This window comes from Manacus vitellinus, unplaced genomic scaffold, assembly GCF_001715985.3.
Source record: "Manacus vitellinus isolate BGI_N305 unplaced genomic scaffold, ASM171598v3 scaffold_8_pilon, whole genome shotgun sequence".
Classification (NCBI taxonomy): Eukaryota; Metazoa; Chordata; class Aves; order Passeriformes; family Pipridae; genus Manacus; species Manacus vitellinus.
Window position 1 is genome coordinate 22616651 of NW_021940864.1, and position 15029 is coordinate 22631679.

The 15029-nt window shown below is 35.4% G+C and overlaps 1 protein-coding gene across 3 annotated transcripts in view; it reads right to left on the reverse strand.

The window, feature by feature from the left end:
- Positions 1-15029, reverse strand: part of CNST (consortin, connexin sorting protein) — a 45875-nt gene that overhangs the window by 7272 nt on the left and 23574 nt on the right. For all 3 annotated transcript variants that reach the window (XM_008929787.3, XM_018085260.2, XM_018085261.2), the window contains 5 exons: positions 13170-13256; positions 12583-12697; positions 10039-10060; positions 9765-9861; positions 5550-6418 (listed from right to left, as the gene is read on the reverse strand). In XM_008929787.3, the coding sequence (XP_008928035.2) occupies positions 5550-6418; positions 9765-9861; positions 10039-10060; positions 12583-12697; positions 13170-13256 (1190 nt within the window). The remainder of the gene's footprint in view (positions 1-5549; positions 6419-9764; positions 9862-10038; positions 10061-12582; positions 12698-13169; positions 13257-15029) is intronic.

The window sequence follows — 15029 nt, forward strand, 5'->3', positions numbered from 1 at the left end:
CATGCTTCATGCTATGAGCTTATATAATGCATTGATGCCTGCTGTAGTAAGAGAGATGGTGGACTGAACACAGCAAGAGACAGAGCACAATCCAACAGGCACCAACTTTGGCATTTGCAACATTTTAACTGAAAAATTCGGCAATTACACATTCAAGTCTGTAGTCTGGCAGTACTTTGTAGCCCTCAAACCGACAAATGAGGTTACCCTGCACAACTTACAGAGCTGGATACTGTGGGTGTATGCCTACATGTCTAATAATTTCTCCCAAAATTCCAACTGAGAGGATAAAATTGATCTCTGCCACACTACCACTTTTGATACCCACTTTCCTTTTTGATTATCTTCTCAAGAGCTTGAATGGATTATTTAATGAATATTTAGCGAAAGTGTGGAGGTGGCGGAAATAAAGTCAGTCAACATACAGAGGACCAGTATTTGGTACAAATAAACCAAAAATAATGATCTGCAAGAGTCTCATCACAACAGATAAGCACACTGAGCTGAGGTTTCAACTGGCAATGTCAAATTAGCCTTGCAGACCCACTACAAAAATTTAAGAGGCCAGCAGGAAAAGTAACACTCAAACTTCCTTGTTGTGACAATGAAGGGGGATCATGTAAGAGTGCTTTAATTTGACTTATTTATTTGGGAGGGTGGAGATGAAATGATGTCCTTTAGAAGAGTAGATTATTTTAAGCTTCTGCTTACATCATTACTTTCATAAAGAGGATCAATGGCTCCTCCCACACCACCCACACAGCAGGCTAGCTGTCGCCTGGCACGCTTGTTCCCAAGTGGCTTGGACTGCACTAGGTGGGAATGTCACCCAGGGACAGCAGGGCATTCATACCAGTCTGCCCTAAGACTAGACGTGGCGGTCTAGTCGTCATTTCAAACTGAGGCACTTCATTTTGTCTGTTGGCTCATGGTAGTGTCTGAATTACTGTGTCACAAACTCGGTCTTCTCCAAGCTTAAAACCAGAGGACTATCCTTGACAGGATTATGTGGAAATGTGTTTCAGTGATTACAGTTACATAAAAGGCTTGTGGAGGAAAGTCTTGCTACAATGAGGTTCATTTACTTTTCCTGTCAGCCTACATGGCTATGTTTCAGGATTTACTTTAAATGTATAAAGAACTAATTGACACAGCACAGGTTCCTCTATTCTGAACATTTTCTTTTGCTCAGAAAAGGAGAGCAAGTGCTTTTGATTTTGCAATAAACAGAGCATGGTTAGTGTTACTCTCCTACCCCAGCAAAAACCATAGGCTGTATTTTGAAAAATGGCCCCTTTACATGATATGTACTTCACACCTAGAATACAATCATAGAATATTCTGAGTTGGAAGGTACCCACAAGGATCATCAAATTCCAGCTCTTGGCCTTGCACAGGACCATCCCCAAGAGTCTCACCATGTGACTGAGAGCATTGTCCAAACGCTTCTTGTACTCTGTCAGGGTTGGTGCTGTGGCCACTTCCCTGGGGAGCCTGTTCCAGTGCCCAACCACCCTCTGGGTGAAGCACTTTTTCCTCATATCTAACCTAAACCTCCTCTGACTCAGCTTCATGCCATAAATATACTTCATCTGCCTTTGAATTTCATGAGTCATGTAATTAAGGTTTTTTTGTTTTGTTCTGCAATATACAAAGTGATTATATTAGATCCATCTCCCATTAATTAAACATCCAAGGAGAGGGACTTAGCTGCCACACAAGACGAAGTTTTAAATCCCAGTCTTTAGGAGGCAGGAGGAATTTAAAAAGACAGAGTATATTATGTAAATTGAAGTTAACAAGGGAACTGTGGTTAATACAGTTGACCACAAATCAAGCTTCTTCTTGACTTGAACTTGTAGGCTTGCACAAGACTGCACTGAAAACATCTCTTACATGAAAGAACTGCATAAAGGACCTATTGAAACATAAGATATGTTCTTAATTCTAAGCTAGATAATTAACAAAAGATGGTCTTGGAGCATCTGTGTAACTGAGCTTACTCTCTCAGCTCTGCTGGCCTTCACAAAATCTTCTGACTTTTATAATTACTGTACAGAAACTGAAAATGGCATATGGGTGTGTGGTGGCATTTTGACCAACAGTAAAAAGGAAAGCAGCAATGACTGTTGGTTTATTGAAACTCTTTTAAATATTTTAGCTTTTTGCTTTTTACCACCATTAACAGAAAGTAATTCTGCTTCAATGAAAAGTTTTACACTTTTTGGACAAAGTTTAATAACCAGGTTGCAAAATTAGAAAAAATAAGCTTTCTTTAAACTACCTGTCCCTTCTCTGTTTAAAACAGCATTTGCTAATAAAATATTAAAAAGCTTCTTACACTGTACATATTTTCAAAAAATATGATGTATACATTTATATATTTATAAACATACTGGACAAAACTAGTAAGGCCTTGTGCTTCATGCTCTTAGAGAAAACAGATTGCACCTCACTATTAGAATTATTTGTACCATATAGATATAAATAAAAACCCCAAAAGGGAGGCACTGCAAACTGGGGACTAGAAAAAAAAGTTCACTGTATAAAGTATTTTGGTCTGAATGCAGAGAACTACTCAAGAAGCTGTTTTGTTTGTGTATTCTCCTGTGGGCTGTATTCCTTATTCAGTTACTTGGCAAAGGACTACAGTTTCATTACTAGCAAAAGCAGATTTTTTAAAGCAGTAATCCGCAACTGTATGACAAACTGACAAAAACCAAGACTACCCTGGGTTACAATAAAACCAGCAGACAAACCCTTTTGCTAACAAAATAAATTTAATACATGAATAACTTGAGTTGAAAAGGAGCTAACTTAGCAGATTCAGTATTCATACCACAGTAACAGATTTTAACTATTTTTTCTGCTGATATACTTGCCATGAAAGTACCAGGGCTCCTTTACACAGCAACAAATAGCTCAGATACCATGTAAGCATTTCAAGCAGAAGTGTAGTTCTTGTAAACTCAAAACTACAGGACCCAAGCTATAAAAGAGAACAGGGAATCCGAAACATTTTCTCCAAACCTAGTACAGACAGGTGGAGACTTCATTTCTTGGTGTATAAACAGTGCCAACCAAAAGCTGTATGTTGTGGTTGACAATTTCTTTATCTTTGCTTCATGAAAATAAATTTCAAATTATAATTTTCTAATCAGAAAAAGCAGTAGGATTTTACTCATTTCCCTAATTGTCACTCACATAAAAAGTTTGTGTTATAAATTTTTACTTTATACAGCAAAATGAAACTTACATTATTAAGGTCACAATTTGTTTCACTGTTGCTGTGTCATTTCACGCTCATAGAAATGATAGCAAAGATATCTAAGAAGAGGCTATACACTTCTGATATCTGTTGCTGTCAACTGCTGACTGTGCTTCAAAGCTCCTTGTAAGCTGTATGAATCTTGTTTCTATAAAATGACAGTGATTTTCCATCATTTGCACGTTGTTTTACATGGTTTGTATTAGTGATGAAATACGCAGTATAAGGGACTGTACAATATGCAAAGTACTATTTGACTTTTGCAGTTATTTAAAGTCAGAGTCAGAATTTGGTGGATTTTCACTCTTGGAATGAGTTATTGTAAATGACAGACTAAAAGCAAGTGACAAACTATCTAAATTAGAAAACTAGAGGAGATGATTCTTGGATCTCAATATGAGGTCAAACAAGACTTCCTAACTGTAAATACATGCACAAGTATTTACCTTTCCCATTATCAATAAATTAGTATTACACGTCCATTGAAGAACATTAATGAAATTTTGTTCTACCATATCATTTTTGTATCTAGGTTGTTTCAAAATTATCTTTACTTCTGCCTTCCATTCTAATTTGTTTGTGGCAGGTTTGTAAATATTCACTCCATGACAAGTTTTATCACAGTCAAATTGATTTTTTTTTTCTTTTTTACTGCCACATTGGTACATTTCATGTGACTCATTTCATTCATGAGGCTACCAATGCATTTTCTAAATATTTCATTAACAGCTACTGTATGAAAACAGTTATCTTCTTAGGTTGCCATAGTCTGAACAATGCAATTTCAATGGCTTCAAAAGGACAAGAAAGGAAGAAGTCTTACAGCTGGTTACAAAGATCAGTCTGCTTGTCAAAACATCAGTGTGATCTTATTTTAGCACTAAAACAAAATCAACGAACACAAGTTAACAATGCTGCTTTCTCAGGGGTGGCAAACTCTTTTAATGTGTCTCCCAGGAAAGCTGTAGGTGCTCACCACTTCTGAAATGAAACCCCAAGGCTAGTGATGGGTGGTAAGATTAATTGGAAAAACAAAATATAAGAGTATAATGAAACAGTACAAGCTGGTGTGCTGTCCTTAACTCACCCTGCTGCATCTAAAAATTTCATGTATTGCAGAACAACCCCAGGTGCTGCATATTACAAACTTTAACTGTTATTGAAGTTAATCTTTCTTCTCTTTTCCAATTTAAACCCATTGCCTCACACACAACTCAGGCTTTTTGTTAAGAATGATTCAAATGGACTCCCACCAGTGCAGCCAACATTAAGCCTTATATGGCCAGAAAAACTCGAGGTACTTTTTCCTCTGCAGAGACTCAACTCTGCCATCAGAGTACTGGCAGTCCCAGCATCAGAGGAGCAAACTAGAAATGAAACTAGATTCCCAGCAAAGCATCATCACTGGTCACAGAGACAATTAATAAGTCTTTTGCTAAGCCCATATACATGTATAACAGAAGAGTAATTTAAACATCATCCCTCAGCATTAGATTTCTTTTGAGCTCACTGAAAGTTCAACATTTTAACAGAGGTGTACTGTTCTATATCACATAGATAAATTGTAAATTAATCCTATTGTGACTATTTTTAAATTGCTCTTAAGGTCCCATGGATGCAAAATCAGAAAAGAAATAAAGCAAAGATGCCGTCATGCACTTTCCAAAAAAGTCCCAAAGCAATAAATCTTCTCTATTTTCAGAAGAGCAACCTAGCTTGTGAAGCACTCACTCTTGTCATGGCCTATCAGCAGTGCTTCAGAAAGGTGGGTTCAGGATCAGAAGCTTTCTTAGCTTTGGTTGAACAACAAAGCTATCTAAACTTGGCAAAATTAGAAGCCCATATAAAGAATTTATACATATGTAGTTCTCACCTCTACAGAATAGGCATAAAAAAGAAAATTTTGTTTTTTGAATAGAAATGAATCACATTACATCATAGGCATTATGTACATCTCTGACATGAAACTTGATTTAACAGGAATTATGAGAACACCTCCTAACAGTCTCTGTCAGAATAAAAAAGTTAAAAAACACCAGCTGTTCATACTCATATGTAAAAATCAATCTAATTTTTAGAAACACTGTGTGGTGCTGCTCAAGAAGGAGACAAACAGGCAAAACCAAACTTTTTTCTCTGAATAACTCAGAACAATTAAATATGTATAGATTTCAGATTTGAAAGTGATATATTAAGGAATATTTAACACATTTTGAAGTTGGAAATATCAAAAATATTTTGAGACAAACATGAAAGATTTTATAGAATTCATAATCTTTACCTCAGCAATCTCTATCCTTCTTGCAAGTTCATCAAGAGAAGAAAAGCTGTCATCTAGTGATAAAGCTTCCAGTGAGTTATAAGATGCTCGTTCGGGTGAAATATCTGGAACAGTGTCTGAGTCCTCTTGGTTTTCTAAGATTGATTCCTCAGTGTCTATTATGTTACCATTTAAAAATCTGAGAAATAAATCTTCTTGTTCTTCATTATTTACCTTCTCCTCCTGTCCTGCTGCTCTCTGTATTTCCTTGCACACCTGTGAATGGGCAGTACTCTCATGCTCAGACAGTTTATGGCACCCAGAGCATACATCTGATGCAGTTCTGTCCCGTGAAGACTTTTCATCATCGTCATCAGGCTGTATCTGTTGCTGCTTTAAATCATTATTTTCAAGCTGGGCACTAGCAATTTCTGAAGAGCCAGCAGCATGTTTTGATCTGAGCAGATTTCTATCAGCTTGCACATCTTTATCAGAAGGAACCAAATCAGTAGGCATATAGTCACCATCTGTTAAAACTGAAGCATCTACCATTGGCTCAAGAGGGAGTTTCACTCCAGGCTCCCCAGTCCCTTCTGTTTTTTCTGCATCCTTTGAGAGCTGTCTTTCTCTCAGCTGCAAATTGTTATCTTTACCGGCATCCCCAGATGATAAACAGCCCGAAGAAGGCCTGCCCACTGTCCCTGTGGACTGGGTGTGTGGCTCTAATGTTGATTCAGCACTGCAGTGCTGCTCCTCCATGTGGTCCTTTCCTGCAGCTACCCAAAGACTTCCTGCCTCTATCTGTCTCTCAGTTTTGTTTTCATCTGGGGAAACAGTGCTCAGCTGTTTATCTTCTTTCTTTGGTCCAATGCCAGGACAAGTTTCAGTACCTAAGTGCAATAGGAAAAACAGTTTCAGAGTTTTTAAATGATTCAAAGCATCAGCCCAGGGGGGAAAGAGTATACTGTGATTTGATAACATTGTAACCTAATGCTTCAAAATGCACTCCCATAAAGGGTAGGTATTTTATGCACAAGTCAGAATAACATTTATTAGTAGTCTCTGACTCCTGATTCAGAAGAAAAAAAAAGTATCTGCAAACATTCTTGCAGGCAAAGCACATGACTCACTGCCCTTCTGACAAGAGTTACTCCCTATATGTATGTAAATATCTTTCTGAACAGCCCCTTTTCTTCTAAAGGATATTTTATGTGAGTGCTTCTCATGAAGGTCTGGAATTCAGACAAATGCACTTAATTACAGAAAACTATTTTGATTCTGGTGTATCTGTTGCACAGGGAGATATCTGATTTTCCTTTAAAGAAGCTGAAATAATGCTAATTTAATAAATATTAAATTTGCAGGTCACTAGCTCCTTTGGTTAATGCTAAATGAAATATCCATTATTTAATGTCCCATAAAGTATAGCGTAAAAAATGCTGCTTTTTGGATACATAAGTTAGTTTACATATTAAAAATGCAATTTGTTTCAGCTTATTTCTGTATTCCCATTTACAATACATATGAAAATTATTTTTTCTTATCTAAAATTTCAGAGAGAAACATGAGGAATTTTGCATAGCTTGTGAATTCATCTACTTCTGACATGATCTGCTGATGAAGGAGTAGATGGTTAGCCCAAGCTGTCAATAAAATCACTAGATATTAGCCATTACAAGAAGCTCAAAGCCAAACTCCATTCTAGGCTTATGAAGAGAGAAAGGGATGTTAAGAATTAGAATAAAAAAGTAAACTAGCTATGACAGAAACTGCCTTTTATTCCATACTTGAATAAAAACTAAGTTACGACTATGTTATAATAGGACTACTGTTACAGTAATAGTAATAACCTCAAAGAACAAATTAATACTTCTAGAAAACACTTGTTTGCATTTTTTGTTCATAGCAAAGAGCAGAAGGGTTTTATGATCAGATTAAGGAAAATATCAAACAATGTACTTAGTAACTGTATGAGTTCTTACAAGAACAACTGAAGATCTCTATGCAAATTTTATCCTTCCTCCCTTGTTAAAACCTCACTTAAAATCTGAGGAATTTCCTGAATTTGTTACATGAAATAGGGTCACATTCATTAAAACAAATGTTTGCATTAATTCATTGTATTGAACAATTTTATTAAATTCCAAACTATCCCCCTTTAAATGGATAATGAAATAGAAGGTAGTACAGAAAAGACAGGCTTGGAAATTGAAAAAGAGAATATCCAAGCAAACCAAAACATGGAAAAAATATCAGAATGATGTTAACAGATAGAAAGGGTACAAGGAACCTAACTTCTGTAAAGCACTGAAAGAAGAAATAGGTGTGACACAGGGTCTTTTTGAAAATTAAGACACAGATGAGTTGACAGCTCAAGGGATTTGTAACGGGATACTGAGCCCTTCACATATAGGTCATGAGTTCAAACACAGCCTGGATTATTGGTACAAGATTTTGTTACCATCTGTCAATTTTTCCTAGTGGATACATCCCATTACAACAGGCATCTTTGTTGGCAGCCCCAACCGTAACAAAGATTAAATGGAATTGGAAATTAAATCAAACTCTTTACTGTGAAAGGTGGCCCCTTGAGCTCAGGGCTCTGCTCCTAAGAAAGTAATAAATGATCCTAGCACTGTTATCTAACCACAGATGTACAGGAACTGAGATGCAATTATCATTGTTACATTCCACATCAAGTTTTCAGCAGTGTTCAGTATTTTTTTTACACCTACTTCAGACAACCCCTTCCCACTACAAACTAAAGGCAAGTTAAGACAAATACTCAAACACTTAATTAGAAAAGATGCCTTTGCTTACTAAGTTAAATGAAGACATACCCACCCGTGGCAGTAATTTTTAGCTGACTGATAGAAATACAACAAAGTGTCTACTGAAAATTTTTTAGCAACAAAAAAACTTATGGTAATTTAAGAAATGCTTTTTCCCCTAACTGAGTTGCTTTAAAATAAACACTTGCTTTGTTCATCCCAGAAACCCACAGCCACCACTTTATCCTGTTAATCCAAGACAATCTAGCAGAGTACTGATCTACAGTAATCTACCAATAGAGAATTCACACTTCTCCATCTCTGCAATTCTTGCCAACTGATAACAAATCCCATAGAACCTGAAAGAAAACAGGGTATAAGGGATTCCTCCCCACCTTGGAAACAGGTCTATATGTACACACTGCAAACTTATGTTAAGGGGTTTATTAAATTCTATTAAATTCAGTATTTCATTAGAAAAGTTTTCATGAAACACATTAATTTATCTTTAGTTTACACTAAGGCTATTAAGGCTTTCAGTCAGAAACGGAAGAAATTCATGGGTACAGGATGTATCAAACCTCATCTTTTAATATACACACATATAGCTGTAAGGGCCCAGTTCTCTCTGCTGGAAGACTCAGAGTGAAAATCTGTCAGAAAGGAAAACGTAGTAGAACAGACCATTCACAACCTTTGCTCAGAAGGGCAGAAAACTAATTCAGTGACTGTCCTGGGAACCCTGACTGGCTGACTAATATAAAGCTGTTTCTCGGTCACTGTATCCCCACGATACAGGAATTGTGAATTCTTAGGATCAACTGCCTACAGAGCCTCAAACTAAGTTCCCAAATGTCTTCAGCAAGTTAATGCAGTAATTTTTGCTTTAGATTACTAAAGAAGATTTATTTTACTTCAAAGATGCTACCATAGTACAGTGCAACAATCTTTACAATGTAATATAGCTACCTCTACAATGTATTATACATATTCTTATTGATAATTGGAAATTATCTGTGCTGTTTCAGAAAAATGCATCTCAAAATCTGTACATTGCATGTAACTTAAAATAGTTACTAATACTGTTTACTATATTGAATTGCCACACCTCAGAATATTTATTATCAGACTGTTTACCTTGTATTTTACACACACAAATTATGTATCTTATCTCTAGTTTTATACAATTTTGTAGTTTATGTAAGTTGCTATAAATGCATGCACATTTAAGACTTTTTTGATGGAGGTTAGAATTACTTTACAATTCTGAATATCAATAACTAATTAAAATTGCATAGTGCATCCATTGTGCAGTCATGAAAAAAAACCCAGCTTAATCCATTTGTGGAAATCCAATAAATGCTGTAGATTCAAATGAAATAGTTTCACTGCATTTATAGGAATTTATCATTATAGTGTAACATTTCAAAAAAATGTATGCACATGTAAATGCATACACACATACCTGATTTAAAAGCAGCAGCTTCTCTTTCCTTTAGATTTTTGGATTCCATTAACTGAGGCAAACAACTGCTTTCCCATGTATTTTCTGCAGCTAATAACTGTAAAATATGATAGTATTTCCTGTAATTTTTGGAATTAAACAGGAATGTTGTGACTTTTTGAGACATTCAAACTTTAAACAGCTTCAAAACTGGAAAGATTTTATCAAGTAATTTTTTGAAATATATTTATTACCAATCTTTGACAAAGCAGAATTCAATTAAACAGCTGCTTACCTTATTTTTGGATGACTGTGGCCTGCAGGAATAAAGAAAAAAGAATAAATTAACCTAGTAGCAACTTTCTTAATAATAAATGTAATTGAAATCTTATAAACTTTTTACTCTGCTCTAAAATTAGCACAGAATTTTTCTTACACTGAGACAGTGTTAGCATGCTAGCATAATCTGTACTTGTTTGAATATCATCAGAAGACCAACTCACCCTAACATTGCTCCACCTAATCGAGAAGGCGTCAGAAAAAAATTTACCACAACGTATCAGGAAATGTAAATCCCTGTAAAAGTTTATGCTCAGAAGGAACTCTACCAACTTTAAAAATCATGTCAGGACTTGATATCTATTTATACAGATAGTATATTTAATAGTATATTTAATATACTATTAAAAATACTGATCACTATAGCAGAGATTGAAGAATGGAAAAAAATCCCCACAAAACATATTTCCCTTTCCACAGACTGGGACACAATTTCTGGGTACTGTAAGGTACAGCAGCTCCCACTGATTCCACTCAGATTCAGAGGTGGATCAGCACTGCTAACAGTCAGTGTGGACTTGGCAAACTGTGTGGAGATTCATGCACACTGTAATCTATCACACACAGTCTGTCTTGCAGTCTTTCATACAGCAATGAAGATAAAATGCAGAGCCTTTTATTTAAATCTACTGGAAAAAAAAAAGAGAGATACAAGGGAAAAGTACTGATGTTCATACTCTAACAAAAACTTTTAAAAGGTACATTGACTTTTAAATTTTACCATTTAAACTTCAAATAAGGGACACTCAAAACTATCTTTAAAGAATAAACATGTCCACTATGTAGCTGTAAATGTTGACTATCAGAAAAATTACTTTCAATTACAAAAGCAAAATGTTCATATTTTCCAAGACCTGAATGTTATTCATTCAATATTAAAGTGTAATTTTAATTAAAAAATAAATTGAGTTTAAAGCTTATGAAAAAACCCCCATATGAAACAACAAAACCAATCAGGCTTTTGCCTAGAGAGTTTCAAAGAGTAATAATATTAAATACAGAATACTAATCATGGCAAATGAACACAAGTCTTAATTTTTATCAAATTGCAGAGTTTCTCAGAACAGAGAATGATATTTCATAACTGAAATGAAGGAGAAAGCAGAGTTATTCTCAACAAGGTGACAACCCAGGTGACTATAGGGAGGTGCTGCTCATTGCAGCTTATAAATCGCAACAGACTTGAATCTTAAATCTTTCTGTGGGTTTGCAAAGTCACATGTAAGGAAATGTAGGCTGAGGTAGCCTGCAGGCACTCTGAGTGCAATCTCTCAGTGGCAGCACACTGTGGGTGTAAACATGCAACCACGGTGCTCGACCTGCCTCCTCTTCCTGCGGAAGCTCAGGAGTGCGCTTCCAAGGGGCTCCCGCCCAAAGGCATTCAAACTACAAATAAACAACATTACATCCCTGTCTGAGTTCTGGCAATCAGCCTGGGTGTTTTCAAACTTCACTATCATCACCCAGAATAAAAAATGTGATAGCCAAATCATACTCTCTATGAAAAACAGGAGCATTTTGGCTTTTGTTATATCCAGATTGACTAAGTCAGTGCAAATGTACTTGAAAACGTTTTCTCTCCCCATCTGATTGAGAGCATCTCTCTTGTCACTGGCAGGTCTTTTCACAGCCTTTGAATGTGGTTAGTTTCCTTATGGTTATTGGCTGATCATTTTTCAGTGGCAGCTCGCATAATTTTTTCCATTTGTCCCTTAAAATCAATGTCTAGGTGGTAGGGCATTCACCCATGACATAATAGATCTACTCCTTCCTGACAGGTATAATCCCATGTTACTATCCAGAAATGCACCCTAGGCACTGCCACAAATTTGTTATACTGTGATATGCTAATTCAGGAGGCTGATGCATCAGGCAAAGCAGGTATGAACTAAGATTTCATAACTTTTTAGAATACTGTACAGAATCGCTGCTTCATAATGTTAATGCAACCTATATGAAATTAACATAGAAGATAACAAGAAGTACTTATAGCATTAAGGAATTGTCCTAAAATGTGGGAAAATTGAGAATAAAATCAAGGGAAAAGCACTGGGTTAATAAGGGTACTGAAGGCAGAGATGCTAGGCAATTGCATTTTAAAACAGTGATTAGAACAGTAGGTATTAGACAAGAACACCCATCATCACGAACACCCATCATCAGTTCTACAGCCTCTCTTCCTAAATTAACACTATTCAGATTTTTTTACCTTGGCTGAACTACTAAAACTCAAAACTCCATTTCTGGAAAACTAGTGATTTGCTGAAAACCTTTAAGATCTAGTCCCCATAGATTCCTCAAACCATATTAAAACAATTGATGGCAACAAAAATATTTTAGTTACATATCAAAAAGAACCACGACTTTATAACTAAATTCAAGTCAGTGCGACACAACTTTTATTTTGACACTGACTATTTTAAAACACCTATACCAGCAAGGAGACAACAGTTGCACTAACAGTAGTACTTGGAAAGTAATAATATGTTCTAATACTTACTGTAGATGTAAAGAGCAAACTCTAGTAAGTTTTTCCAGCTCTTGGCCACTCAGTTCTTTCGCTGAATTCTTCGGTGTTGTAACGGGACTAGGAACTGCTGTTTTCCATTTTCTTTCTAAATGAAATCAAAAGAATTGTTACTCAAAATATTATAAAAGTAGTATTTGCTTAACATAAAACATATAGTGGAAACTAATTAATTGAGAAATATTGACGACTTTTCTGTGTATGCTCTACAATCTTGTAACAGAATACGCAAAATGGCATCCTATTCTTTCACAACACACTTTATTTTCATCATATCAGACTCACCAACCCTAACCCAAAAATAAGCTCAAAACAACTGTGGATCAAAGTTTTAATTAATAAAATAAAGAATTACAAACTATTTGCACCTTTACCATAAAATATGTGCAAACAAATCCAAAGCAGGAATATTTTTCTTGTAACAAGCTCAAAGAAATTCTGATAGAAATACTGCTTTTGCTATGTAACTTTTTTAATCTGGCAACGTGTATACTCTCTTGTTTAGAAGTACAAACTAAATTAACTCTTTCTTTTACCATATTAGTTTAGCTGGTACTCACCCCACTGCTCCTGTATGGAAGAAAGATTTGCAAGCAGCCGCTCATGATACAGTCGTTCAAGCTGAATGAACTTCATTGCCTTCTCATCTGAATGGAAGGTTAAAGAAAAATGGACACATCTGTGGATGTGTTATGATTTATTTAAATTTAGCATCATATTTGAAAGGGAAGTCATTATGCACTCGATATTTGAAATAAGTGAATCAAAATGAATAATGGCTAGCATCTAGATATCTGTGCAAGAAAGAAAAAAGCAGCAGACATGAAAACAGCAGGTAAGAAGTAAAATAAGTTGAGAAAAGTTCCAAAAATGCAAATCCTATTCTTTTCAGCAGCTACCTCTTCCCACATGCCCTAAGACCAACAAATGATTTTTCTAGAAAGAAACAAATTAAATGTTATTATGCTGATAACTCTTACAAAAAAATGAAATCTCTGGGAAATGAAAAGCAAAACAATTACACAAATACCAGCAAGTATATCTCAAGAAATACAATTATATGCCAATAACCATGTCTAACTGAAAATATAGCTCCTCTCTACTGACCAGCTGGAGACAATATTAAAAAAAATTTCTCCAGCTTAAATTTCCAAAAAATAACCGCCCCCTTTTCAACCATTGTATACAACACTGTTGCACTGCTGAGTTTACCTTTTGTCTTCCTGAAGATTCTGCTTACTTTTCTTCTATATGAAGAAGTCTTTCCCCTCCCTTAGGGTTATCAATATATTCACAAAGGTATACTGATAGTCACATATTTTATAATACTCAGGATAATTCTATCTCCGCCAAGCCTAAGTTGTTAGTTGTGCTCTTTAAAGCTGTTTTACCAGCTATTCGAAATGAAATTCTACAATACAATGAGGATAGAGGTACAGTGAATGATGTTCTTAGTCACACAAAAAACCCACTTTCCATTATTCATGCTAATTAAAATAGTGAAGTAATTATTACAAAAACACAACCAGTACTTGTTATTCTTGTTAGCCTCATGCAACATATAAATAGCATGGCTTATGAACAACAATATTAATGGAAAGAATAGTCCCTGCCTTCAAGAAATCTGTTATTAGAAACAGAATATCAGATCAGAGAGACAGCCTTAGAGGATCACAGCAACAAACCCTGAATTATTGTTAATATGAAGTTCCATGCTGGATGAATTAAAATGTCTGTCATGGATAATTAATACAGTGCAACATGATCAAGTGAGTTCTTTATTAACCTCAGGAAACTGATGGCTGCAAGTACAGAGGAGATATCCTTCATAAATATGTATTACATAGTGGTGTTGAATTCCACACATCAAGTGTACATTGCATTAAAAAATATTTTTTTTTATCAGCTTTAAATACAGTGTCCTTCAATTAAAGCAACTTTGATGAAAGAGGAACTGTCTTTCTATCATGCTTTTTAAATTTTAAATTTACTGTATTTCCCTCTGCATTGCCATAATTTACAACAGAATTTTTCCATGCCTTTATCTCGAGCAGTGCATTTTGGATTTTCTGATGGATGCTTTAGAATTAGGATGACCAAGACAAAAGTGTAGTCTTCTAAGACAGTGATGGACACTGTATTTAAATATTGCTTTTATAATACTGCAACAGTTAGTTCTCTGGTTTTGTACTACAGGCTAAGATAATTTGCCTTGTTATTTAGCCATTACAATTGCCTATTTGTCATATTTTGTATGTAACAAATTGCATAATAAAGAAATAATCTGTATGCACAAATTCTGTAATTTATGATGGGTCTTAATGAATCACATATACCTTAAGGGCTTACCACTCTTGCTTCTTCTTTTTATAGCCTGATCATTTTCCCTTAAAAGCAAAGAGGAAATCCCAGTCCACTTT